At 67.7% G+C, this 27,133-nt stretch overlaps 1 protein-coding gene across 8 annotated transcripts; it reads right to left on the reverse strand.

The window, feature by feature from the left end:
* Positions 1 to 27,127, reverse strand: SLX9 (SLX9 ribosome biogenesis factor). Of its 8 annotated transcripts, XR_006607909.1 has the most exons (7): positions 25,228 to 25,671; positions 24,530 to 24,638; positions 9,596 to 9,664; positions 6,465 to 6,615; positions 2,170 to 2,235; positions 1,008 to 1,230; positions 1 to 254 (listed from the first exon to the last, which is right to left on the reverse strand). XR_006607909.1 is itself a non-coding variant. In XM_045084333.1 (6 exons), the coding sequence occupies exons 1-6, from the start codon at positions 27,068 to 27,070 to the stop codon at positions 1,107 to 1,109; spliced, it is 657 nt and encodes a 218-aa protein (XP_044940268.1). In that variant the 5' UTR covers positions 27,071 to 27,122; the 3' UTR covers positions 1 to 1,106. The 8 variants fall into 8 exon arrangements, 7 of the variants coding, with proteins under 7 accessions (XP_044940268.1, XP_044940271.1, XP_044940274.1 ...); XM_045084333.1 differs by lacking the exon at positions 25,228 to 25,671 and adding an exon at positions 26,933 to 27,122 and having other exon boundaries at positions 1 to 1,230; XM_045084336.1 differs by lacking the exon at positions 25,228 to 25,671 and adding an exon at positions 27,062 to 27,114 and having other exon boundaries at positions 1 to 1,230.
* Positions 27,128 to 27,133: the final 6 nt, after the last annotated feature.

Genomic DNA, 27,133 nt, shown 5'->3' on the forward strand with positions numbered 1-27,133 from the left:
TGGGGTTCTCCCGCACGTGTTTATTGCAAACGCGAGTCGATCACAAACACCACATTGTAAACAGCTCGTCTCACTTAAGGGGAACCAGTGTCCATGCTGAAGACAGGAGAGCACCGTCGCTCCGAGGCTGGCGGGCCTGTCCAGACGGCCGTGCGGACCTCCGGCCAAGGGGACTCAGGCTCCAACGTGCAGCCTCAGAGGCCACACCTGTCCCTTTCTGTGTCCTGTTCCTGGGGGGCGTGACGCTGTGTGCTCTGGTGGCGAGAAGGGGTCCAGGATGCCCAATGGCGGCAGGGCACAGGCTTGGATTCCCTTCAGCCACCCGTGCCCGGAGAGTCCTGGGAGACGCTGCTCCGTGTCTGAGAGCCGCAGGCACACCAGCCGTGGCACCAGAGGTCAACGACCTTTCCAGAGCTCACGCCAGGTCGGCCACAAAGCCCAGAGCGCCTGGCTCCTGGACGCCCCGCCCGCACACCACAGCTAGGCAACGGGTACTGGGTATCCCGGCCTGTCCCCGCGGGTGATGGGGCTTCCCTGGGTCTGAAGCTGCTGCCCTGGGTGCCCAGGCCCACACACCGCACACACCCCGGACAAGCCCAGGCCCTTAGGGGTGAAATCTGCTCTTGCAGCCTGGCCTCCAAACCCCGGGCTTCGGAAGGGAAATGCCCATCTTGCTCCCAGGTGGGACCAGGTCTGCTGTCTCCGACCGCTAGACGACGGCGGCCCAGCTCACCTCGATGCCAGGCGCAGGTCGGCAGCGATGCGGGCTTAGAGCCCAAGGGTCGTGGCATGGGGGCCACGACCCAAGAGGAGCAGACAGGAGCCCCTGGGACCTGGGAGGGCAGCAGCCACCCACAGAACCTGCCTGGACAGCATCTTGGGCTGCAGAGGAGCTGGGAGGCACAGAGCCAGCCGGGTGGGGGGTTGTGCCGAGGGACCCCAAGCAGCCCAAGAGCAGTCTGGAAGGAAGCCCAGGGACTGTGGGGAGCAGAGGGGAGTGCCCTCACCCCAACACCTGGGACCATGCCCTCCCTTCCGCGGTGGGCTCTCTGGCCAGGTTCGGGGCACGGACGTCCCTGGAGCTCCTGGGACGCCTCCGGGCTGCGTCAGAGCTGGCCGCCGCCGTCCAGATGCACCTGCCGGGCCAGCTGTTGCCCGATGGCCAGGAGGGGGCTGGCCCTGTAAGCTGGACTGGCCAGCAGCTCCCGAAACCGAGCCCTTTCTTCATCCCTGAAAGAAGCGAGATCAGAGCAGGTCAGCAACCCCCGTGCCTTCCGCATGGGGGGCAGGGAGAGGGAGTGTATCAGCAGTACCCCAGCCCGGCTGCGCTGTCTCTGGGCACCTCGGGGCAAGCTAGACACTGGAGTGGGTAGGCCAGGTGCCAGAGGTTACACAGGGCAGAGTCCCTGGGGCCCGAGGGTGGCTTCAGGAAGGTGGGTGGGGGCAGTGGTGCCATGGGGATGGGTGGGGAAGGCAGCAGGGCAGGGAGGGGGCTCAGGAGCAGCCTGAGGCCCAAGGGGGACTGACCCCGGCAGTGGGAGAAGGAGTGGCTGCCCTGGGGCCCCTCGGGATCACACAGGCTCTGGAACCACTGTACCTAACCGCAGCTTTGAGGGACTGGCACCCCTGCCCAACCCCAGGACGTGGGCTCCGGGCCCCCGACCCCCAACTCCGATGCGGAGCTGCTATTCAAGGCAGGAAAAAGAGGACACACGTGGGGAGGCAGACGCAGCCTTACGTAAGAGGCGCCCTCTCTCCCGCGCTGCCGCACCGGGGCCCGAGACGGGCCGTGCCCACAAACAGGCGCCTGGCGGGAGCTGGAGGGCTTCCTCCGGCAGAGGTCCGAGCCCCAGTGGTCCACAGAGGTGGCCGCCACTATCGCCACATGGGTCTCTATGCCCAGCCAGCCCCCAGGTGGAGCCTGGGGTCACGCCGCCTCTCAGAAGCACAGGGGCGGGGCGCCTGGGCAGCTCAGTCAGTGAAGCCACGGCCATCGGCCCAGGTCAAGATCCCAGAGTCCCAGGATCAAGCCCCACATCGGGCTCCCCGGCCCAGCTACAAACAGGCTGCTTCGTGCCAATGAGGAGCCACTGGCCAGAGGCCGGCCAGCCCCGGGAGCACAGGGAGGACAGGAGCGGGTGCGCGCAGGCCCGCGGCGGCCATACTCACAGGAGCTGGAGCCTCTCCGCAGCGCTCATGCGGCTCAGCTCGGCGGGCCGGGGCCTGCGGCTCACCCTGCGGGGGGGCACAGAGAAGCAAGTCAGCATAGGCTCCCCCCGACCTTCTCCCGGTGCGACGCCACCGTCGCCAGCACAGTCGGCCCCCTGCGGAGCGGTCACCAGCAGGCACACGAGGCAGCAGGAAGGGTGAGAACACCAGAGCCCCGGGCCAACACCTAAATTTAGCCTCCTGCCCGGGAGACCTCGTCCTTTATTCATGGTTTCCGTTAAAATATGAATGAGAGACTCGTCTCCCGTGTCCATGCTCACCGCAGGCCTGTGGAGACAGCGGCTCAGAGCCACACATTTCCCTGGGCCACCGTGGACGCCCTGCCCGCGGCCAGCCGGTCACGCGCCACCCACAGCCCCAGGCACCGGGGCTCTGCTCCTCTCACCGCCGTCCCTCCCGTGCTCACCCCGAGCAGGCCCCTCTCGGCAGTGGCCGGCATCTCCAGGCCCTGGATCCGAGCCCCCACCCAACACCCCTGCACCCCATCCATAAAAACGTACAATCGGACTGTCTGGGTGGCTCAGTCAGTTAAGCATCCGACTCCGGATTCTGGCCCAGGTCGTGACCTCAGGGTCATGCGACTGAGCCCTGCATCGGGCTCCGCACTCGGCAGGAAGTCTGCCCCACCAGCACCGGAGGCAGTGGCTCCGGACACCAGCTGACGAGGGATGACCCTTGGGACAACCTTTGTACCCCTGAAACCTCAGCGTCCCTGTCACACTGGCAAATGCTCTCCTGCGGGAGCACCCAGGAAACTCCCAGCTTTGCGGCTCTCCCGCAGGCAGCGGACCCAGCCCCAGCACTCGCCCGCTGATGTGCGGGAGCCCACGTGGCATGTCCCACCCCCCGGGGCCTAGCAAACCAAGCAGGTAGAAACCCCAAATGATGCAGACTCATCCAAATCCACAGCTTCAGGTGAGGCCGTGACGTCCAGCCGGGGACGGCCCAGTGGGTCCCGTGGTACTATTCCTAGCCCGCTCTCCTTAGCCGCTGCTGGTCTGTAAGATCTGGGGGGGCTGAGCCGGCAGGAAGCACCCCCGACCCTGGTGGCCGACCAGGGGCACTCTGAGAATCCATGGCTGCAGCCTCAAGACGTGGCCAAGGCCACCAGGCCCACATGGGGTCCAACAGGTGGCTGGCCTGGTGGCTCAGCCACCCAAAGCTCCCCCGGTCCAGTTTCAGAAAAGACAAGGTGACCTTGGCCTGATGCTCTTCGCAGAGAACGGGTTTCCTAGAGAACTAACCTCCCACCGAGGAACAGTGTCACTGTGTTGGTGCAACTGTGCACTGTGGTGTCCCCCAGATGGCAGGGACACCGCCTGGGAAGCTGTGCTCAGACGGCTCGGACCCCAGGCTCCCTGTGGCCCCCGCCCCACGAGGCCACATCACGGGTGTGGGATGAGCTTAGAGCGGCCCAGGGCCTTGGTCAGGGTGGCCCAGTAGGTGACTGGTGACCCTTGTGCTTGGGTCTGGGGGTCCAGGGCCACAAGGCCAGCCCCCTCCTGTCCCATCCCAATGCTAGGACACACCCAGAGGAGGGGGACAACACACACTAATCAGCAGTCACCTGTGCCGTCTGTCTGCCTCCTAGACTCAGCCTCTGCTGTGGCCCGCCCAGCGCGGAACCTCCCCCTGGCTCCAGGACCCTGCCCCGGTGAGGCAGGAAGGGGACCAAACGCTCCTGTGACCACACTGAGGGCTTGGCCTGGGCTCAGGACCGCAGGGCTGAGGGGTGAGCGCCGGGGACTCTACCCGGCAAGATGGGGCTGGGGGTTCTCAGCTGGGCCTCAGCGGGCTCGGAAGCACAAGGGAGAAAACAGAAACGGAGGCCAAGCTCACCAGCCGCCTGGGGAAGGGGGCATTGAGCTCGGGGAGCACGGCTGGTGCTGTCCCAGCACAGTCCCTGTATACTGCAGACGCAGACACGGGCTGTACCCTCACCCCACCCCGTGGGGACAGGATGACGGGAAGCTCTGCATTTGGACCGTCCTGGTCCCCACCCAAGGGCCTCTCCCGTGGCTAACTCTGGCCTGTTCCCTTCAGCCTGCTGAGTTCTGAGTCTAGGGAACGACTAAAACTAAGGTGATCCTGGGGACCCTCAGACTCCAGGCCAGTGTTACAGGGAAGCTGGTCCTGAGGTGCCCGGCCGGCTCAGTCAGTGGAACATGCGACCTGGTGTCAGCATCGTGGGTTTGAGCCCCACAGTGGGTGTGCACATTGCTTAAAAATAAAATCTTGGGAAAAAAACAAACAAAAAGGTTGGTCTTGTAAACCACTGTGGTACTTTTGCAGGAACGCGCTGGGGGCACACAGAGCTCCTCACTCCCGCCGCAAGACAGACCGGGGCGCTCGCAGAAACGCTGATTCCAGGATCAGGCAGGACCTGCCCCGGGGGGGCCCTAGAGCACCAGGCAGAGCCAGAAGGGAAGGAGCCCCCACCCTGAGGGGCGTGTCAGAGGGACAGAGGAGCCACCTGAAGGGGCTCCCGGTGGCCAGAGCCGGACCCGTGCCAGCCGCGGAGTGAAGTCGTGCTGGATCACAGCTCGCACGGTGCGTAACTACCCACGAGTCCGCACTGACATCGTCTGCGGCTCACGTGCGCTGCGACCGAAACGGCATTTCCTCCTCCGAAGGAGACCCCCCCAGTGTCCGCACAGCCGCTCTGTCCTCGGGAGTGGAGTGTGCCTCCCCCTCCTCAGGTGTGGGCTGGGCCCCAGGGACGGTGCAGGGAAGGGAAGGAGCCACGTGGGGGGGGGGGGACACCTGGCAGACCCAGCCCCAGCAGGTGACCACGGCCCACGTGAGCAGGGACAGGTGCCCCCAGCGCCCGGTCCCCCTCCGCGCAGTGTGGATGGGAGGAGACGGACACTTGCCCTCTGCGGTCCTCCCCGCCACAGCCCCTGGCCCCGGTCCACCCTCGAGGAACCGCCATGCGGACCCCAGCGAGGGGCGTCTCCCCAAAGGCCTGACTGGGCCTCCGCCCAACGGTCGGGGTCCTCGGAGGGACGGTCACAGCCAAGAGGAGACGGAAAGCGACGTGACTGATGTCGCGTGGTGTCCTGAAGGGATCCTGGACAGATGTTCGGGGAGACTGAGGACATGTGAATAAACCCCGAGCGTGATTCCATCGCTCTCATCCATGCTGGCTCCGTAGCGGCGCCCGGCGCACGCGGAAGCTGCCGCTGATGAGGGGCTGGTGTCGGGGCCGTGGGGCCTCGCAGTGTTTCTCTGTAAACCTAAAACTCTTCCACAGTAACGTTATTCCAACAAACAGCCTCCCGGTGCCAAGACACACTCGAGGAGGGACAGTGACCCTGTCCAAAAGAAGGCTCAGCGGGAGACCGGCTGGGGACCTTCCCGCACCCAGAGTGCCGGAAGCCACCTCAGCTACGGCCCAGCTCGGCACCCAGGCCGCGCGAGGCCACGCGCTCTCCCCTCGGTGGCCGGCCGGGTGCTGACGCGGCTCTTCTTCCCCGCCGGGAGCCCCGAGCACACTTTTCAGAGGAGAAAGCTGAAAGCAGGGAAAGGAGTCTCATTTTTTATGGAGAAATCCGGGGGGATTTCTCTCTCAGGCTCTGGCTCCATCCCTAGTCTCAACCGTGAAGGCCACTCCCTGACTCCGTCCCGACCAAAGGTTCTGGGTGCTTCCATCCCGGGGGCCAGCCCGGGATCTTCCGACTCTGTGGCCTAGTGGCCCTGAGCTTGCCGGACACCCCCCTGCCAAGCCAATGCAGCGGGGCGCAGGGAGGGACCGCAGAAGGACTGGCTTCCCTAGAGCACACGAGCCCCCGGGAGGCAGGAAGCACTACAGGAGCGCGTGCTTCCGGGACGGGCAGCTGAAGGCCGCGGGTGTGGTGGCAGGCGGGGTCCCTGCGGGTGAGCCCCGCAGCTGGAAGGACCGCGGCCCTCCCGGCTAAGCCACTCCGAGGCCCGCAGCGGAGAAGGCCGACAGGCGCCCCTCGCCCACACGCCAGCCGGGCCGCTCGCCTCCAGAGGCCCCAGGGCTCCCAGCCCCACGCGGGGGAGTCACCACACCACATGCCTGCCTTGAGGCTCGGGCCACGGGAGCGAGGGCTTCTGCACCAGCACGGAGGTCAGGCGCTTCAGCGGCCTCTGCCTCCCCCGGCCCCCTGCCGGTTCTTCTCGGGGCTCTGGACACAGGTTAGCGGCTGCCACCCCGGAAGGGCCGGCCCCATCCTGGCGCCGCAATCCCCAGGCCGCAGACGGACACTCACCCCCGGGCTCGGGGCTGCCGCGCCCCCGCCTCCAGCTCCAGCAGCTCGGGGAGGGCGTCTCTCAGGGGCTGCAGGTCCCCCACCACCGCCGCGGCCCTCCGTTTCCGCTCCGCCTTGCGCTGCCGCTCCGCCAGCTTTATGGCTTCGATTTCTGGTGGGACAGAGGACAGTGGGTTAACGAGAGGAGCAGAGAGCAACGGATGAGCACACGAGCGACCGGCTTCTTCCCCGAGCAGGGCCGGGAGGCGGCACCTCCATTCGGCCGGGGAGGCCGGAAGCAGGCCGGCAGCCTCACGGCGAAGGCCAACACCGAGCTGCACACACGGGCGCTCCTTCTGAAAGGGACGCTGGCTCGGCGGCCTGTGCGTGGCTGCTGCATCAAAGGGGTCGAGGGGCGGACGACAGGAACGGCGGGTCACGGAGGGTCACGCACGCCCCTCTGGGGACGCACCAGCAAGGAGAAAGCGGGTCCCCACATATGGGAGCAGGCATCACGGGGCTCCCAGAAGCCGCTGCACGGCGGTCTGGGCCTCTGAGGGGGCAGCGCAGCCTCTGGGAAGGGGGCCCTGGGGTAGGCTGGGGGCCAGCACGGCTGAGTGGAGAACAGGGAGCTGGAGGAGGAGCCCGCACCGGCAGGCAGGGCATGGCCTCCGTGCTGGAGGAGGAGTGGGGGCAGGGCCTGTGTGGGGGCACGAGTGGGGCAGGGCAGAGGGAGGGGGAGGGGAAGGCGCAGACTCCCTGCTGAGCGTGGAGCCCGACACAGGGCCGCGTCCCGGGATCCTGAGACCAGGATGTGAGCCGAAATTGAAAGGTGGACACTTAACCGATGGAGCCCACCAGCTCCCCAAAGCCTGGGGATTTGATTTTCATTTAGAAATATCTTTATTTTACAACTGCTAATAAAGTACGTGCTCCAACCAGTGTGGCTGGAGGCCAACTCCCAGGCAAGGCTGCGCCCCAGTCACTCCCCTGACTCCCGTGTCCACACCTGCCGGCCGACGAGAAGCCCAGGGGAAGGTCCCCAGAAACCAGGTGTGCGGCGGACAGCACGTGACCGATGGCCCCTTGCATCATGCACAGCACAGCTGGGTCCCGGCCCCCCCACTCACACCCCTTCCATCACCGCTCCCCAGAGGCTGGAGCCCCTGCCCGACAACGAGAAGACACGAAACGTGAGGCGAGGAAGATGAAACGTCCTCTCCGTGTTTGGCGCCGTGATTTTCATGCAGAAAGTTCTAAGAAAGCTACAGAACAACTAACAGGACACACAACTTTAGCGCCTTCAAAAGGACACAATATTCTTAAAAAGCCGTCTTACTCCCTAAGAGGGCTGCTGCGGGAGGGGGTGTGGAGAGGGGAGGGCGTGAGCTACGGTGAGCGCTGTCAAGTGTGGAAGCCTGACGGTTCACAGACCTGCACCCCTGGGGCCGATAATACGCTATATGTTAACAGAAAACAGTAACAAAAAAGCCAGGTTATTTACTAATAGAAAACTAGAAAATGAATCTTTCAAGAATCCCGTAACTATGACCATAAAACTGTCAGGAACAAGCTTAACAAAACAGGACAAAGACCCAGGTAAGACCTCTACCGTGAAGACTGCGTGACGTCGGCAATGGAAATTAAAGAAAGTCCACGTTAAGTGGAGAAACAGACCGTATTTGTGAATGTGAAGATGCGGTTGTCAACACGGCAACGCTCCCCAAACTAACCTACACACTCAAGGCGCCGCAGCCGTAGCCGGCAGGGCTGTCGGTGGGGCGGGAGTCACGCAGCCGGGGCGCCCACGGCGAGCTCCACACGGAGCCACCACGGACGCGGCCCCGCACTGAAGAACCGCGGAGGAGGACGTGGCCACGGGACCCCACGGCCTCCCCCACAGCGGCATCAGCCGACAGCGGCCGCCGTCCTGCCAGCGGCGAGGAGGAGCGAGGAGCAGGCGTCCGGCAACAGGAAAGCGGCCGCACACGGCGCACCCAGATAAACCCTCCCGGCGAGAGAGGGGCCCGGGCCACGGCCGCACGCGGCGGCGCAGAACCTCCAACCGTCCCGCGGAGGCAAGAAACGCGCGCACTCACCGAGCACACCCACGAGGCCCGCTTGCCTGCCGTCTGCCGCCGTCACATCCCAACCGCGGACTCAGGCGGCAGCGGTCACCACCGGGGCCAGGGACAGTGGGGACTAGTGGGGGACGCAGGGGGCTTAGCGGGGCTGCTGCTCCGCCTCTCTCGGGGACTGCTGGCACCTGCGTGTGCGGCGGCCCATGGCCCAGCCGTCTGTCAGAGGCTGGCTTCTCCCCAAGGTGAAGAGAACCGCCAGCAGGGGCGGAGCTGCAGCAGAGTCATTCGGGACAAAGCGTCCTGACGTCTGCAGGAGTCCACGGAGCAACGTGTGGGAGGGACCTGGGTGGTGGACAGATGGGCAGGAACGGACAGAGGAACAGATGCGGTAAAGAACAGTGTCCAGGGGCGCCTGGGGGGCTCAGTGGGTGAAGCCTCTGCCTTCGGCTCAGGTCATGATCTCAGGGTCCTGGGATCGAGCCCTGCAGGCTCTCTGCTCAGCGGGAAACCTGCTTCCCCCTCTCTGCCTACTTGTGATCTCCATCAGTCAAATAAATAAATAAAATCTTTTTATAAAAAAAACCTTCAGGGAAAAAATTAATTCTAACCATGAGAGAACATACTGGATGTAACAATTTTAAAAAGTCAAGAAAACAAAAAAATATTATAAGCAAATAAAAATAAAAGTGAGCAGAACCACACTAAAATGAGAATAACAAGAACAATTGCAAAGCATAGGAAAGCCCTTAGCCAACCACCGGCGCAGATTCAGCAGCAGGAAAACGCTCCAGACGGGACACCCGGTGCGGTGCGGCATCTGCCGGAGGCCCGGGACCAAGCCCCCATAGACAGGCCAGGGGAAGGGAGGAGCAGGGGCCCCAGGATGGTTCTGCCGGGAGACCCTCACGACAGCACTGTCCCCTGCGCGCTGACGAGGCAGCCCTGCACACGCGGAGCCCAGAGCCACAGTGCTTGGGGAGGAGGGGTCAGGGCATGGCTCCGGGCCGTCAGCCACCTGGGCAGGGATGGGGGCCATGGGGACAGGGGCACAGGGGCTGGACACGGACTTACTTTGCAGCCACCTCTCACGCCGCAGCTTCAGCTTCTCCTTCTTGGGTAAAACCGCCCTGGGCTCTGCACCTGAGGACAGAGAACACACGGGGGTGAGCCGGGCGCTCCGTGCCCACAGCGGGGAGCTGGTGCTGTGCATGGCGGCCCAGTGTCAGGCAGGGCCCCTGACCCCAGGAGGACCTCCGGCAGGCAGCCCAGAGACCCCACACAACTCACCAGGAGGAGGCATGCACTCTCCGCTCGGGAGAAGCCTAGTGGCACGGAGGAGGAAGCCGACTGCCCTGAGCCCTGGCACCCTGGAGTGGAGGCTCACAGTTCCACCCCCCACTTGCAATTTCGCCCCCACCCATTTGCACGGGCGCTGCCCAAAGCCAAGGGTCTCGGGTGAGTCCTGTCGAAGCAAGAGATGGTCCCAGATCTTGTCACTGATTCTACCAAGACAGTAAGAAAAACCCACTTCCGGGGTGGGGGGTCGGGGGGGTTCAGCGGGAGGGCAGCACCTGACGTCCCTGACCCAAAGCGGACCCCCAGCTGGACAAAGCCGGTCGGGAGAGCCCCGAGGGTGCTCGGGCAGGGCCTGGGGGTGCCTCAGACGGCACTGCGCTTCCCCTTCTCCAGGCCCCTCCTTCACCAAGGGCAGGACGTCAGGATGGGCCTGGAACCACACGCCGGGCAGCGGGACCCCCACAGAAGGAGGGACCTCTCATCAGGTACCGAGCGCCTCGAGCCTCTGTGTTCGAGGGTGAGCTGGTGGCACAGACAGCAGGGCTGCTTCGGGCACGATCGGGACAGTTACGACGCAAACCCCGAGAGCGCAGCGGTAAGCCTCTGGGATTCTTCCAGCCGCGGGAAGAGAGGCTGCTCACATCGCCAGGGCTGCCACGTGCGAGACACGCAGGCGTCCCTGGGCTCTGTGCACCGGAGCCTGGCCCGACCTGGGTGGGGCAGGGGGCACAGTGTGGCTGCCAGGCTCCGGTGCACAGAGACAGAGTGGTCTGACTGCTGTGTGCCCCACAGCAGGGTCGTGGCACGTGGAACACAGGCGCGTCTGCCTCCCGTGCGCTCTCAACACAGTGCGGTCCCAGGCCGGCTCCGCTTCCTTGGCCTTCACGGGGCCTGAGCCCAGGGCACACGCCACCCAGGGCACAGACTGAGTCACGCGCGTCACCGATGCAGCTCGACTTCCGCCGCTCTTCTGGCTCACTCGGCAGATCTGTGGCGTCTGACGAGAGCACAGACCAGAGCCGTCAAAGAAAGGGGTGCGTCTGCTAAACGAGACTCTTCACCTCAGAACCCGGGGCCCCCAGGAGGATTTAATCCCTTCTGCAAGAGTAAGAGCCTGCACGCTCTGGCCTTGCGCCGGAACTTCCAGACTCACGGGAGCTGACCTACATTCCTCCTCGCGGCCCTGACACCCCCAAGCCCCTGCCGAGAGCGGAGGCATTGTGTGACTTTCCGGTCACCCTCAGCTGCTTAGAACAGGGCGGGTGCGACGGGGCGGAGAGAAGGGGCTGCAGGCGCAGGCCCCGGGTACCACTGCTCCTGAGATGCCCCAACCCTGCTGTGCTGTCCAGCCCCACATGCGGGCCTGCTGCGGGCCACGGAGGGCATCTCTGCAGCCCCATGCAGGCGTCAGAGGCCCCTGGGGGTGGGGGGAGACGTCCACATGTCCCAGTGCCATGTCGAGCCACAGACGGGTGGTGACGGTACCCACTGTGGGGTCAGAGGGCACCTGACTGGGGTGTAATCCTGGGCAATGGAGGCCAGTGTTGGGAAGAGCTGACGCACACATCCAGTGGGCAAACGCGGGCAGGTGGCCTCCCAGGGAAGCCTCTGACTGCAGGACGTGCAGACAGCTCACTCTCACACGACCACGGAAGACGGGGCCTCCCAGCCGCACGGCCTCTGGCTGACGCACAGGCCATGCACACGGTCCGGGGCGCCTGTGCCTCGACCCCACCCCAGGGGCCTCAGCCCAGCAGCCTGTCCCCACGGCACCACGGAAACAGGAACCAAACATGCCCTCACTGTAAGACAGCGGAGCACCTGCAGAAGGAGGCCCCCCAGGGCATCTAGAGGGTTCCAAAGCCCAAGCCCCCAAGGACTAGGCAACGCGCAGGCTACAGCCCTGGAATGACACAGACCAGAGCGCAGGAGGGGAGTGGTGGCCGGTAGGCCAGGGGGACAGACCCTACGGACAAGGCATGGCAGCACAGGCCTCAGAAAAGGTGGCATCTGGGGGCATCGGGATGGTCTGGGCAGCCAGAGCCCGAGGCTGAGGGAGGCCAGACAGCTGCCCGGACACACCTCGCTGCCCCTAAACGGTGTCAGACCTGGAGCGGAGGCTGCCCCGGAAGAAAGAGAAACACCGATCCTGGGGGAGAGGCCTCCGCGGCAGCCTTCTTACGGGAGACCGTCACACACGTGCCGGAGAGGGAGGCCGTGAAGAACCCTCGAGCGCCTCCAGCTGCGTCCACCCCGACCCGGTGGCTTACAGCACACCTCCGTCCCCCTCTCGTGCCCTCTGCCCCCAGGCTGCCGGTGTCTGCTCACCAGAGCGCCCCCGGGGGCCAGAGCCAACAGCTCAAGGGGACCCGCCCTCGGCACGGGCACCAGGGGAACCGGCTGAGACGGATCAGGAGACGCTCAGGAGGACACGGCGGCCTGTGCAGGCCTAGCACCAAAGCCCTGCCACGGCCCCACATAGGGGCCCCCCTGGGCTCAGCCCTGGACACGCCACCCTCACGACTCCAAGCAAGGACACCTCCCCGGGCAGACGGGAATCCCCACAGAGCTGCCTGGCTGTGACTTCTGCACAGCGGCGGGGCCTCTGCCACAGGGGCCGGCTCTCGGGGACACTAGCTCACATCCTACCAGAGCACCCCCGGTTCTGCTCTGGCTCAGTTACTCCTGCCCTCCTGCAGCCGCAGGGCTTAGAGGATGCCGGTCCACAGGCCCTGTCCCTCCGGACGCCCAGCAGGCTGCTGGGCCATGTCACAAAGGGAGACATGGAGGCCCAGGAACTGCCCAGAACCAGGCGAAGGGAGTGCAACAGGCACCCCGGGGCCCACAGATGGGAGGTGCCCGTTGCACGCCCTTTGCCTGGTTCTGGGCGTGTGACCCAGCGAGCAGCGAGTTCTCACCTCCAGGGTCAGAACCTCTCTCCAGACCAAAAGTCAACACTCGAAACAATCAACCCGCTGACCGTGCTGAGCAGGAGAAAGGGCAGCCTCCCGCCCTGCTGCGCCCCCAGCTGCCCTCCGGGCCTCGCAGCCCCAGGGTCGTGGCCTGAGCGACACACTGAAAGGGCTCTGGGCACCCCCGGGGACAAAGTGCAGGCACAAACTGGGGCAGAGGCAGCTCCGAAGAGAAAAGCTGACGGTAAGATGCGGCTGGAGCCCTGGGTCTCCGGCGGCAGAGACACGACGGTCTGCTCGTCCGTGTGAGCCGCTCGGGCACCACGTGCTCGCGAAGCCCCGGGGCAGAGGCAGTAATGCCCTGTGGGGAGCCCACATCGGCCAGCCCAGCACTGCGCTGGCACCCGTGGCCCGCGCCACCGGCGGTGAGCTGAGGGGACAGGACACAGTAATGCGTCATCCCAGGATGGACGTCCCAACGGAACCGGAAGCTGAATCGATACATAATTTGCTTCTCCACAAACGACATCAAGAACCCGCTCTCTCTCCACCGACAAGGATGTGCGAGATCCGGGCACAGGGTCCGCAGCGGCTGCAGCAGCGACCAGCGTGGCCGAGGCCTCGCACGAAGGCACCCGCGGTGGCGCGCACACCTCCCCACCTCGGCGCGGGCTGCCGACAGATGGGGGGGAGGGAGCGCGGCTCCCTCCGGTCCCTCTGTGCATCGAAAGAAGGTCCCAGGGCATGAAATACAGAAACCACAGCACCATGAAGGATCCATAAAGAGCACAAACGAGCCACGAAACACAAAGAAAACGTCCATCGGGCCACATACGAGACCCGTGGTGAAAAAGCTCTGTGACCTGCCGGGGCCACCTGCCGAAAACAGGCTGCGTCCTTGCTGTGTAAAAAGTTCTTCTGGAAAATAGGAAAGACAGATAAAGAAACGGGAGAGGTGCAAAGCGGGTGCCTGCAGAGAACCACGGCTCACGGAACCTCGAAGGAAGCGCACGTTTTACAGACTGGCCCCCGCTGTTCGCCCTTGACATTAGCAGAGACCTACGCGTGCGCCCGCCAGCTCAGACCAGAGGCAGACGCCCACACGCAGAGCAGGGGCTCCCACGGGCAGCGCCTTCAGAGGGGGACGAGGTAGCGCCTAGTGACCTCCGCTGCTCTACGGGCTCCTCACGCGCAGGCTCCAATCAGAGACGCGCCCTCACACCCTGGGCCGCCGGCGGGGACTTGCAATGCAAACCCGGGGCCAAAGGGGCCATCCAGCTCCCAAAGCCACTGGCGGGTTTTCTAAATGCTGCACGTGGTCCCAGCAAGTGCCTGGCTACATCTGCAGAGGGGGTTAACGAGCGCGCACCGTGGCCGGCAGACACGACACGCCCCGCAGCCCGGGGCCCATCATACGACAAACCCCGACAGCCTAGCACAGGAGCGGGCATGCCGCGTGCTGCAGGGCCACACGCCCACGCTCGAGGACGCGTGGGGCCGGGGCCAGCCACATGTGCAGACAGAACAGAGAAGCCTGCAGGGGGACAGCCACGCCAGAGTGCCTGCTCAGAGTGTCCACGCTTGTGTGTGTCACGCCAGCCAGAGGGCAGCGGCGGGACACCAGCGCGAGGAAGGGCAGCGAGCTCTCGGGGGCACGGGCGGGTGGGCACTGGGGGCTCTGCAGGAGGGAGAGGGCGGGCCGGCGGCGGGAGATGCAGCCGGACGTGGACCCGCGCTCCCCACCCCAGTCTGAGACAGGTCACCTACCACCGACGGTGCAGATAGATTCTGTTTTCTTCATTTTCCATCTAATTAATTATTGACACTGCACTCTGCGAGCAGCTGGCCCTGTAGAATTCTTTTTAAAAAACAAAAATACAAAAGAACTGGGGACAAATTTCCCTCATCAGAAACAATGTCTGGGAAGAAAAGTGACAAGACTGTTCCCCAAACAGGCCACATCAACGTATTCTCAAAAACACCCCCTGCCAAGTTTTACTGTTAAAACACCCGTTTTATTGGGGAAAGCCGTCTCCCACGACGAACTCCCAGATGCCCCAAACTGTTGCAAATGTCAAAGAGAGACTCAAAACCCTTAGGACCAACTTCTACCCTAAAGACACATGGTGACGCGGCCGTCGGTGGCGTCGGTTCTGCAGCCGCAGAGCTGTCCTCCTTCAGGGATGACCCTGCCAGCCCAGAAGTCTGACAGGAGGGAACCAGGGCAGCACCCACGGGCAGACGGGAGGGGCTCCTGGGGGACTCGGGCCAACCTGCGGTGTCCCCTCAGGGCAGACTGTCCTGCCAGCGCCTGGGCCCCATCCCCGGCAGGACACGAGTCTGCTCCTCCGTCTGCTCCTCCCACGACCCCTTGTCCCACCTCTGCCAACCCGGCCCATGTCGCCATCGCCTTCTGCAGGCCGCTGTCAGGGGAGACCCGGTGGGGGACCCTCCACATGACCAGGCGCCAGAGGGCCAGCGGGCAGCACGGCTGCGCTCCGAGGACGGAGGCAAACGGCTCCTCCTCACGGGCTCCTTTCTCTGCGGGAAGGAAGCCTGCAGGGGGGCCGCCACCCCGAGATGCTGCAGCCCAGCTCGGCCTCCCTCTGGCAGGAGCAGGAGGCCTCAACGTCTGCCAGGGAGAAAGGGGCCAGTGGGAGAGGTGCCCCAAGGACACCCCACGCAGCCCCCGCCCGACATGCTCCGGGGCGTCCCCCCGCCTCCTCTCCACAATCTACGACCGTCCCACAGCGGGGACAGGCCGGGCCCGGCTCCAGGCTCCTTGCCAGACAGGCCCCGCAGCCCCTCCCTGAACGTGGCGAGCACCGAGCCCGTGGAGCGGACGGGGACGTCACTCAGGCTCAGCGGTCACGGCACCTTCACCGGACAGTACCTCTCTCTGAGTGGTAGGGACGTGAGGACCCTTCGGCCCCAGGAGACCAGGAGGGCCCCGACCTCAGCGTCCTACCTGAGCATCTTGAGTGGGCTTTGAAAAACCCAGCAGCGCGCAGGTGCTCACAGGGGGACGGCCGCCGGACCCACGGCTCCAAGCACTGACAGGGCCGGACGGTCCCCACTCAGCCACGGGGACGTGAGTGACAGCAGACGGCCCCACGAGCAGCAGACACGGCCCCTTCCCACCAAGCGCAGAGCGCCGGGTTAGAAAGCGTGAGCCGCGTGCTCGACGGCACCTCTCCAGCCCGTCTTTGCCAGTACGCGACACCCCTCGGGACACGATGAACCCCCAACGGCCAGAGAGCCCCACATGCCCCAACGGGTCCAAAGACCATGGCCGGAGGGCGGCACCATAAAGACCGCGTCCCCTCTCAGTGGGAAGGTTCGGGAGTGGCGGGAGCAGAGACAAGGCTCTCAGGCGGTATCCGGTGACAGAGGAGCCCCGAGGACCTGCCGGCGACGCACCGTCCCGACACTGGGCCGCCACCGCTCCACGGGCGCAGGCCAGCCCCCCGTGCCGCGCGTGGAGGCAGCGGTGGGCGAGCCGAGCAGGGGGCGAGCAGGGCGATTCCGAGGGCCGCTCCCACAGACGGGGCCGGCGGCTCCCCCAGCCGACGAGGGGCGGAGTGGCCCGTGTGCTCGGAGAGCGGGAGACCAGCTCGGCCAAGCAGCCACCGGCCACGTCCGGGAACGGGGCAGGTGGCACCTGCTCTGACCAGGTCAGTGCGTGGGCACGGCTGAGTCACAAACACAAAACCCCCACAGGGACACAGAGATCCAGGGAGCGCGCGCTGGGTGGAGAAGGAGGCGCTGACTTTTCCAGAACGCACACCAGCTTCTCCCCTTAGGAAGCGTTACCGTTCACAAAAGCGGATTCAGAGGGAGGCCAGGCCCTGACTTGCGCGCCTCCGCCTGGGCTCCCCGGGTGGCTCCCGGGGTGGCTCCAGGCTGGGGATCGGGGCATTTGCTCACACATCAGCTCAGCTTCACGGAGCAGGGACCTCAAGTGGCACCTAGCGAAGGGGCCTCCTCTGCAGCCCGGCCCCTCCCGCTCCCCCCGATGCCAGAGTGAGCCCCAATCTGCCTTCCCGCCCGACTCTCCACGCTCTGCACCCCCAGGCGTGGAAAGTCCCGGCAGCGAGACACTGGCCCCCGAAGGGCTGCCTGTTCTCCCCCCAGACACGCGTCAGCCATTCCGACGACGGACAAATCCAACAGCCTCCTCCGGGCCGACGAACGCTCAGCCCGCTGCGCTGCCGGGAGGGGCCGTCGTGACGCGCTCCGGGACAGAGCAAGGGTCGTCCTCAGCGCTCCCTGTCACTGCTTGGGCCACACCCTGCAAGCCGAGCTCTGCACGGATGACCTCACAGGGCCCCCCGGCAGCCCTCCTGCCAGTGAGGGAGCCCACCGCAGGAAGAAACCGGTGGGCAGGACGTGACGGAGCAGGCTGGCTCCCCCGACTGCCCGACAGCCCGGCAGAGGGTCACCGGAGCACGTGGGGGCCGGGACAAAGGCAGCAGCCCTACAGACGGCTGCCCAGAGGTACACAGCCCCAGCCCCAGCACAGGCCGGCCCAGAAGCCGCGGCGCGCAGCCCACTCCCGCGTCCCAGCCCTGAAGGGACAGCCTCTCATGGCTGCCCGAGGAGAGCTCGGCCTCCCAGGTCCATGACGACGCGACCACAACAGCAGACTCCGGGCGCGTCCTCATACCGGCCACTGCCCACTGGCACAGGAGGCGGCTCGGGCGCATGTCGGGGTGGGACGGACACCCAGAGCCTCCGAGGAGCACAAACACGAGCACCGCCGGGGCTGGAGCCTGATCCGGACCTGGACCTGGCGCCTCAGCCAACAGGCACAGCAAGGCCCCGCAGCGAGGCACCCCCGTGGCCCGACTGTAGAGTGGGGGTATGGTCCCCCCAGTCCCAATCCTGGTCCTCTTTCCCACTGCCAGGCGGGACCTTGGACCCTAGTCCTGCGGGGAGGCTGCTGGGCTCACCCCGACGGTGCTCTCTGCTTCCCCGAAGGTAGACACAGGGAGACACGGACTCCGGAGCTACACTGGGCCAAGCCAGGGACCCCTGTGACACGTGGGGCCTACACCCTGCTGTGGCTCCCACTGACTCTGGGAGCCCGGTGAGCCCAGCATCCCTCCCCCACCCGCTCTGTGGGCTGTGCAGCGCCGCTGCACTTGGGTCATCACGGCTGGGCAACAGTGAGGGACAGGGCTTGGGCTGGGGCTCTCCGAGAGGGACGCCCGCGAGATGGCCTGGAACCGGGCAGGGAGGTGCCGGCTGGAGGGCTACCCCAGCCACCTGCGGGGTAAAAACAGGAGCTGGCCAGGCCCTGCCCGCCGCACGCCCTGAGCCCAGGCTGACAGGCATGGGTGTCCTGCAGACACCCTGCTCTGGCCCAGGAAAAACACCTCCTAAGGCTACCAGGCCTCCTCCAGCGCGGATCTCAGACCCCAACCCACGCTCAGGGCTGACGGGGTGGGCACAGAGGTTCCGGCCGCTCAGCCCAACACAGGCACAGCCCACCCCCCATCAAAGCACAGGAACTCAACGGGTGCAGGGCCAGCGGCCACTCCAGGCTGCTGGGACGCTGCCGTGCCCCCAGCCCCACACCTCAACCCGCTCCGCACAGACGGCGCACCAAGTCCCCGCACGGCCGGGCTGCAGGCCGTGGGCATCAGCTAGGCCCCCCACGCTTCGCCCCCCACGAGCAGCCCGTCTACAGGCTAGAAGGTCCTGGAAGTGAAACGGCCGTGGCTTGTCCCAAACTGGGAAAAAGGGGATTCAAGCACAGCACCGAGGCCTCCCACTTCCTCCTCCAAGCACTGAGGACGGAGCGGGACGCAGGCCCTGGGCCCCACACCGTCTCCACGCCCTCGGAGCAGGCCTTTCCGGGCTGCCTCCTCGACCCTGCCCTTCCCTGCTTCCTGTTGTTGCAAAGAACGGGCTGGAGGCAGACCAAGCCGCGGGCAGCCCGACAGCGGGCCCCTTCCTGCGCCAGCAGTGCGCGACCATGACCGCAGGTCGGGTGCCGTCAGCACTCCAGCTCCGTGGCCCCGTGGAAACCAGGGGGCCCAGGGCCGGAGAGCCTGCCTCCCCGTCCTCCGCACGGACAGGCACACAGACTTCTGGGCCCCGTGAGTCACGGTGCCTCTGGAGGCAGTGGGTGCCCCTCCCTGGGGCTGGGCAAAGGCGCTCCCGCCCCACAGGTCACGGGAGACGCGGCCGCACTCCAGACCGCCCACAGGCAGGCGCCACGCACAGCAAGGAAGCAGGACGGCCCTCTGGCTCCCGGACCTGGCAAACACCGCCAGCCCCTGCAGACCTCCGGGACCCCCCGCAACGGTCTTCAGGAGGGCCACGGGGGAGTCGGACACCCCCTCGGCCAAAGCAGCCCCTGTGCGGCCACCAGCAAGGCCCCAGCCTGGCCCAGAGCCGTCCCACGCGGGCGGCGTGAGGTGAGTAATGAAAACCTTCCCAGAGGGTCGTCTCGCCCCTACCTCACAGCTGGACAAAAAGCTGTGAAAGTCTTCGAAGGGGAGAGCGTGACAGAATCCCGGAAGCCTGGGAGTCCGTGCACAGCCAGGGTCCCCGTCTCCCTAAGGCAGGGCCAGCCGCCCCGAGCCAGGCTCGGCCTCGGCACACGCGGCTCTGCCGCCCTCTGCTGAGCAGACCGCGCGCCTGCACCTGCTCCAGCCTAAAGCCAAGGTCGCGGGCCTCAGACCCACCAGCCCGCAGGCTGGCCTGGTCCGCTCACCACAGCCACCTCCAGACCCTCTCTCCGCCACAGGCAAGTGGGCCCCCAGAGCACGTCCGGGCAGCCTCCCCACCGCCCAGCGCCCTGGCCTTCCAGTGGGCTGACCGCGCTCTCCGGCGACGCGGACACCCTCCCCCCATCCACTCCCATCCCCGACCAGGCTTGGGTCTGGGGACCAGCACCGCCCACCCCAGGCCACACGCCCGAGTACTGACCCAACACTCTGCGCGCTGACGTGACAGCAGACGGGGCCTGCACCTGCACCCTTCCAGCACAGAGAGCTGCACAGGACAGAGAACCGGAGGAGCAGTGTCCTGTGCGGGGGAGGGACGCAGGAGCCAGACGCCCCGCCCCCCGGACCAGCCGTGGACCCTCAGACAGACATGGAGGAGCTTCGAAGCCACGTCACACACAGGTCCAGGAGCCCACAGAGCTGGACCCCCAGGCCACGCCGGGTTCTGCTACTGGCAGACGTGGGGTGCCATCTGCAGCAGGAACTGGGGTGACCTCTGGCTCTGCACCACAGCCTCCTGCCCCGGGGATGGGAGACGAGGCCACAGCAGCACAGGAACCCCACAGCCCACGGCACAGAGTCCGGGGGGAGCTCGGCATCCCTGCCGGGAATCACAGGGCGGCCCACGGAGGCAGGACCCGGCTCGCAGGCCAGCAGGGTTCGCAACGACGCCACGTACGGGCTCCGGGGAGGCGCCCGCCGCAAAGCCCCCACAGGGTCGAGGCCGCTTGGCTGTGAGCACAAGTGCGCACCGGGGCAGGGAGCTGCACGCGCGCACGCGGTGGGGACGAACGCGGTGGGGACGAACGCGGGGACACGGTGGGCCAGCCCCCCGCCCCCAGCGCCCCCCGCACGGGGACCACACCCGCCGCAGGGCTCCCGCGGCAGCCAGACAGGCAGCCCTTCTGCTGGTGACTCAGCCCAGGGCAAGGACTCTGGAAGGACCGCGTCTGTGCTGATCCGGGCCAACAGGCACCCGCGCCCTCGCGGCCCAGCACGTGACTGAGCGGCAGCCGAGTCCTCGGATGCCACCTTCCACAGAACCCGCGCCTGCCTCAGGCCACCAGCCCCGGCGCAAACCTGGGGAGCCACAGAGCGCGCCAGGACCCAGGGCGCCGGTCAGTCGGGAGACAAGGGGATTCAGGCCAAGACGGAAGAGCTGCCGGCAGGGAGGGAGGCCGAAAGCCGCCACCTGAGCCGTCTGGACGTGCCAGGCCGGCAGGGAAGGGGCCGCGGCTTCGGCAGCCCCAGCCGGGCGGCGACAAGAATCAAGCGCCCTGTCCAGCACTTCCCACCTGCCCACCTGCACCGAACCAGGCAGGACTCGGAGGGCAGACAGCACGGCCGCCTCCGGCCTACAGACCTGCAGACCCAGCGCCCTGCTGGAGGCCACCAGCTCACGAGGCCCTGAGCACACACCCCTGACCGGCAGCAGCTCGGCCTCAGGCGATGTCCACTTCAGGGTCCCAGGACCCGGGCTCTACCGGAGGCCCCCTCGGCTCTGCTGACCGCAAACACCGCAGAGCTCCCGACACAGCCCGAGCGCCGAGCTCCGCACCCCAGAGCCCAGGCCCTCTCGTTCTGCTCGTGTTGCTTAGCTTCGGTGTAGGAGGACGTGTGACATCCTAAAATGTCACCCTCCTGGCCGGGGAGAGGCCACGGACTAGCCAATGCCCGTCTTCCGTCTCCTAACCCCCCCTCCCCAGCACTTCTGCCCCGAGGCCCGCTGTGCCGTGCCCCGGCTCGAGGACCCGAGAGCAGAGCTCCCGTTTCTCCCGAGCAACCCCTGCCTCTTCCTGGGACCCCATCTGACTGCCCGCCCCATAAAGACACGGCAGCGCCTTCCCCGTGGTGTTCCGGCTCACACCACGCGGACGTGCACTGTGCTCTTTGCTGGGAAGGAACGTGGTGCCCTTTCTGGGTGGCCACGCTTTCCGCGTGGTCCGGCACTTTCTACCGAGCCCTCGGACTCAGCTCGAGGCACGAGGTAATGGAGTTCTTCCCCGTGAGCACAGACACGAGCGCAAGGCCCCAGCTCTGCGGGCGGACCTGCGGACGTGCTAAGGGGCCGCCACTCTGGGGGCTCCCGCGGGACCCCAGCAGCTGCCAGGACCCCGTCAGGTCAGGAAGGACGTGCTCACGCAGAGCGAAGAACCGAGAAGACGGGCTGGGCTCTATGGTCTGCAGGAGGGCCCAGGAGAAGACGGAGGGACTCCTGTGCCCTACAGCTGCCAAACAGGACCCAGAGGCTCCCGGCCAATTCCTTGATGTGGAGAACACTGGACGGCGGCGGCAGCAAGGCCCGGCAGGTCCGGCTGGGGTCCCCGTGATGCTGGTGGGCACGCGGCCTCAGCAGCTCTCGCTGCTCAGGGGAGGAGGAACACGGAGGGAGAGGCCACCGTGCCCTGCGGGGAACCCCAGAGGGAGGCGCTGCTGTCACTCTCGCTCCCAGACGGGGCTCGTCCCTCCGAGCTCTGCAAAGGGAGGGTCCGGCGCCCAGACCAGCACTTCACCTCCTCCCGTATCATCCACGAGGGGACACGGTACGCCAGCCCCTAGCAGGCACGGCAGCGCCACCTGGCCAGCACGGTGAGAGGCGCCCCAGACCCTCCCAGGCAGGCCACATGGCACACCTGCCCGGCAGGTGCCACGCTCAGCTGACCCCTAAGTTCAACGGGTGCCCCGATCGCCGGCAGCCACCACCGTGGACCGGCAGTGGCCGAGGCAGGACCAGGCTCTGTCCCACAGCTCCCACCGCTGCTCGGGGACTCCGCAGCACGGACCCTCCTCCCGCCCTTTGCCCCGGGTCCTCACCTGAAGCCAGCCCCTCACAGAGCCCCCACAGAGCCCCCAGTACAGGCAGGCCGGAGACGGGCGCAGGACTGGGGGCCCCGAAGAGCCCCGCCGACCCCCCCCCCCCGTCTCAGGTCAGGGGGAGCCCAGGTGCGCGCGTGGACGCGGCTGCTGCTGACAGCGGTTCGCCCGCGGCCACGGGAACAAGAGCCTCCACCGTACCCCGGGACGGAACGGACAGGGGCCCAGGGCGCGTCGCCGCGGCAACAGGTCTGGCTGGGTCCAGCCGCTCCGCTCCAGGCTGAGTGCCCCTTGCCACCTCGGGCCGCTCCGCTCCAGCCACCGACGGGGCCGTGAGAAGCACATGAGGAGGTCACAGCGCGCGCCGAGTGGTGCCCATCTCCCGCCCGCTGCCCGCCCACCCCGGAGGGCTCAGCCCATGCGGACCGGACTGGGGCCGGACCAGGACGTCCGAGCCCGCCCCACGGGCAGGAGGCAAGCAGCCGCACAGCCACCACGGAGGCAGGCAGAGCAGGGGAGAGGCCACAGGGTGGCACAGGGTGGCACAGGGTGGGGGTGGGGGGACGTGGGAAGACCGCGTCTGTCCGCTCTCTGGAGGCACAGTCCACGCGGTGACTCAGAAACCCCGAGGAGCGACCCTGAACACAGAGCTCTCCCCCAGGGCCGAGCGAAGGGGAGAGGCCGTCCACGCAGACGGACGGGAAGAGAGCGGCGCATGCGCTGGTCAGCGACGAGGCCTGAGAGCCCGTGGCCCCCGCGTCCCTGCGGAAGCCCAGCGGCTCACACCAGGGCAGGACGCGGCCCGGGCTGCAACCCACCGTGGGGCAGGCGTCCTCCAAGACAGCCGGGGGCCTGTGAGGGACGAACCCGCCCGAGGGCCGCCATCAGGCGTCCCGCAGCAGACGCGGAAGGGAGCCCTCCCAGAGCGCCCCTTCCCCGACTCAACGCAGAAAATCCTGAAAACGACTGCAGGGGTCCCGGTCCTGGGACGTCTTCTGGCTGCACCTGCACCAACGACCCTTCCTCCGCTAAGTTCCCCTGGATTTACCCCTCTTCTGTGCCCTTGGAAGCCTGAGATCAGCCTCCACGCTAAGACGGCCGAGAAGCCGCAGTTCCGACGGCCCCGTGGGGTCACCTCTCACGGAGGCTCCCCCGGGCGATACCCTCTTCCTCTCGTCTGTCGGCTTACTCAGCTCCTGGCCGAGAACGCAGGGCCGGTCCCCCACAGGCGTCCGTGTACCGAGAAGCCAAGGAGATGGGGACGGCCCGTCTCCCCGTGGAACTAAGGACCACACGGCACGGCGTGCGCAGCCCCAGGCTAAGGGCCCGACACAAGCCACAGCTGCGCCACTCCAGCTCTCCAGCCCTGGGAAAGGCGGGCAAGCAGGAGGTGGAACCGACCGCTGCTAAGACCCGAGGCCACGCGGTCACCCGACACAGAAGAGTCCAGAAACGCGCACGTCGAACGGACAGAGCACCGTGGGGCCGCAGGGACCCGCGCTGACCGCGGCACGACACAAAGACTGGCAGCTCTCACGACCGGGGCAGAGCAGGACTCTGGCAAGGTGAACCGACGGGCGGACCCCAGCAGAGCAGGATCCGGTCTGCGCAGGCAGCCCTGCCCTGCACGGGTTCACACGCCGCCATCGCCCAACCGCCCCGCTGTGCGTGTGCAGCCCCCGGGGCAGCGGGGAGGCCTCCCTGCAGGCGGCGGCGGTGGCAGCGTGCCCTGTCCAGGCCGGAGCCCACCGCGCCCAAGGGCTGTGACCCGCAGCAGCCCGTCAGAGGACACCCAGCAAAGAACGCACGGGGCAGCACGCGGGGGAAAGTGACCTGCCCCACGCCGGAGACACGGCACGATACAGCCGGGCAGGAGCTGGGACGGGACGGGGGTCCCCGGGCGCACCCACGTCTACACGGACATTGTGAGGACATCGCGAGGACGCGAGCACCGCGTGCTTATCTGAGGATGAAGGACGCGTACCCGCCGAGGGACGTGTGTGCATCTCGACAGCCCTGCAAACGCGCGGAAAGAACGCAGGAGCAGCACCGCGCGTCAGCGTGCGGCGGAGAGCGGGGCGACCGGCGTCTTTACACCGTCCTTCCTCCTTCGGTGCAGCTGAAAACGCTCCCGTTCCGAAAACACGCACGGCTTCGCTGACCTGCCCCTGGCCCACGCGTGAGTGTCTCGGACGGGGCCTGGGGCCAGAGCTCCGAACAGCCCGGCCGCAGCCCCGCGTTCTCACCTCTCCTGATGGAGGCCACACTCCTGGCGTCCGGGTCCAGCTTCTGCACCAAGGCACTGGGGTCTATCTTCGTCCCGGCGAAAATATCGGTGCTCGCGAAAGCCCATTCCTAAGGAGGAAACAAACCCTAAGATTTCTCCAAGGCTCCCGAGTCCACGCGCGGCCGGTCACGCCGCAGGGAGAGCCCCCAGTGGGGTCTCCCAATGGGCCAGGCCGGGCCAGCTCCTCCATGGAGAGCCTGGGGAGGGAACCCTCGCCCCCCAGAGCTGAGCCCTGAGCCCTGGGCCCCTAAGGCAGCACTCCCTCCCACCAGCCTCTAACGGGCTTTGCTCCTGCTGTGCGGACCCTCCTGGCCCGGGCTCCGGACGGGCACGGACTGTGGACGGAAGGTCACCATTCAGAAGCACCGTGCCGGGAGCCGGCTTTCCTCCGGATCCGCACCCCCCTCTCCCCACGGCTCCCTCCCGTTTGGCGACCACCGTCCCGCCGCGGCCGTCTCTCCCCAGGCCTGCCTCCCCCACGTTCTGGCCACAGGGAGACTCCCACACCTCCCAGTGCCTCCACGCACACGGTGCCGGCCAGAGCCCACCTCCCAGGCTCCCCCCTCCACCGGCTCATTCCAGGACAAGCATGGGGGGGGGGCAGCATCGGCCCCCAGGGGAGTCACAGACCAAGACAGGCCTGTGGGGAACACTGACCAGCCTGAGCGCCAAGGTGCAGGCCGGCCTGCGGCCCAGAGCCGGCGCCTCGGAGCTCCCGGCGGGAGGGAGACCGTCCACAGGAGACGTCAGAAAACGCACAGGGACAGCGCCCGGGCCTGGGAGGCAGCTGGGAGGGGGGCACGGGACGGCGGCCAGGGAGCCCTCCCACCGGGGAGCCGCGCAGCCGGTGAGGGCCGCCTGCGGACCCGCGTGGCCGGGGCACACACAGCCAAGACTCCCGTTTTCCCACGCGGCCATCCGGACACCGTCACAGGGCAGCGCCGCGCTCACGGCCTCGGACGTCCGGAACACCCTGTAGCAGGCTCGGGCTGCGCGGCCGACCGTCCTCTGGGACCTGCGGTGCCGCCCAGTGACCGGAAACCGCGCGCTCCCCGCCGGAGCAGCCCCTGCAGCTGCGTCTCCACAGGCCGCCCCGGGTCTGCCCACCGTCCTCCAGGTCTTGTCCGGCCCCCGCACACTCCAGACGCGGGCACCCACGGTCTGCACGTGACAGCTCCGCGCTCCGCCGGGGGTCCGGCTCCGAGGGGACAGCGGCTCTGCCCGGGCCCTGCAGCTTCCTTCCGAGCCGGTCCGCATCAGCAGGACTCGGCCTCCGGGGGCCCCTCCGGCCTGGCCATCGCGGGGGTGGGGGGTGAGGGGGATGCGGATGGAGCCGGGGCTGCAGGGGCGCCGCCCTCCGGCCCAGGTCAGCGGCTCCCTGCTCGATGGGGAGCCTGCTTGTCCCTCTCCCGCCCCCTGCTTGTCCCCCCGCGCCGTGTCCCCGTCAGGGACGTAAGTAACAGGGCGCAGAGAGCGCGACCTCCGCCTCCCCAGGCCGCGCGCTGCCCCCACCGCCCCCAGCAGCCCCTCGGGAAGGGCCGCGGCGGCCAACGACCGCCCCACGAGCGCCGGCTCAGTCCGAGCCGAGAGCCGCCCCCGCCCTCATCGCCGCTCCGGCCGCGGACTGCAGGGGCCGCCCCGCGGGCTTCTGTCGCGGTGACCCACCGTCCGGCCGCCGCGCGACCCCGACGCTCCGGCGCGCGACCTCCGGCCCGAACCGCGAGCGCCCCGACGGCCGGGCCGCGGGCAGGACCCCGCTGGCCCCGCGGGCCGGACGCTGCCGCGTGGGGCGGGGCCGGCGGGCGCTCGGGCCCTGGACGCTCGTTGACCGGCGCGGCCCGCGTTCCCCCGGAGACCGCGCGGCTCGCAGGCGCCCCAGCGCCTCCCACGACCTGGGCTCGGACCGCGCTGCGGGGCCGTGCGGGGCCGCGGCCGGCGTCCGCCCCGGCGAGAGGCGCCGACCCCCGAGCCCCCGGCCCCGGAAGCGCAGGCGGAGCGCGTCCGCGCACACCCGGCCCCGCCCCGGCCCCGCCCCCGCGCGACCCCGGCCCCGGCCCCACGCGACCCCGACCCCGCCCCCACGCGACCCCGACCCCGACCCCGGCCCCGACCCCGCGCACACCCGGCCCCGCGCCGGCCCCGCCCCCGCGCGACCGCGACCCCGACCCCGCCCCCACGCGACCCCGACCCCGACCCCGGCCCCGACCCCGCGCACACCCGGCCCCGCCCCGGCCCCGCCCCCGCGCGACCCCGACCCCGGCCCCACGCGACCCCGACCCCGACCCCGACCCCGGCCCCGACCCCGGCCCCGCCCCGGCCCCGCGCGCCCCACGCCACGGGCGCCCACCGCGCCGCCGCTCACCTTCGCGCCGCCCCCGCCGGCCGCCGCCTGCGCAGGGGCCGCCTCCCGGGCCGGGGGCGCGGGGCCGCACGAGCCCTGCCCCGCGGGCCTCACCGCCGCCTGGTGCACGCGGGCCCGCAGCCCCCTCACCTTCCCCATGCGCCCGCCGACCCCGCCGGCCGCCGGAAGCCGGTGCAGCGCGCCGCCCTGCGGCCGGAAGCT

The sequence above is a fragment of the Mustela putorius genome, unplaced genomic scaffold (assembly GCF_011764305.1).
Source record: "Mustela putorius furo isolate JIRA1106 unplaced genomic scaffold, ASM1176430v1.1 tig00000765_pilon_pilon_pilon, whole genome shotgun sequence".
Classification (NCBI taxonomy): domain Eukaryota; kingdom Metazoa; phylum Chordata; class Mammalia; order Carnivora; family Mustelidae; genus Mustela; species Mustela putorius.

Bases quoted from the DNA above. Each gene is read 5' to 3' on its own strand.
- SLX9 (XM_004762282.3), bottom strand. From the start codon at position 25,488: ATGGCCGCGTGGGAAAACGGGAGTCTTGGCTGTGTGTGCCCCGGCCAC. The intron at 24,639-25,227 runs GTCAGTGTTCCC...TTTCCTCCTTAG, and splicing joins GCACCTTGGCGCTCAGGCTG to GAATGGGCTTTCGCGAGCAC. The intron at 1,231-2,169 runs GTGAGTATGGCC...CGCTTCTTTCAG, and splicing joins GCGGAGAGGCTCCAGCTCCT to GGATGAAGAAAGGGCTCGGT.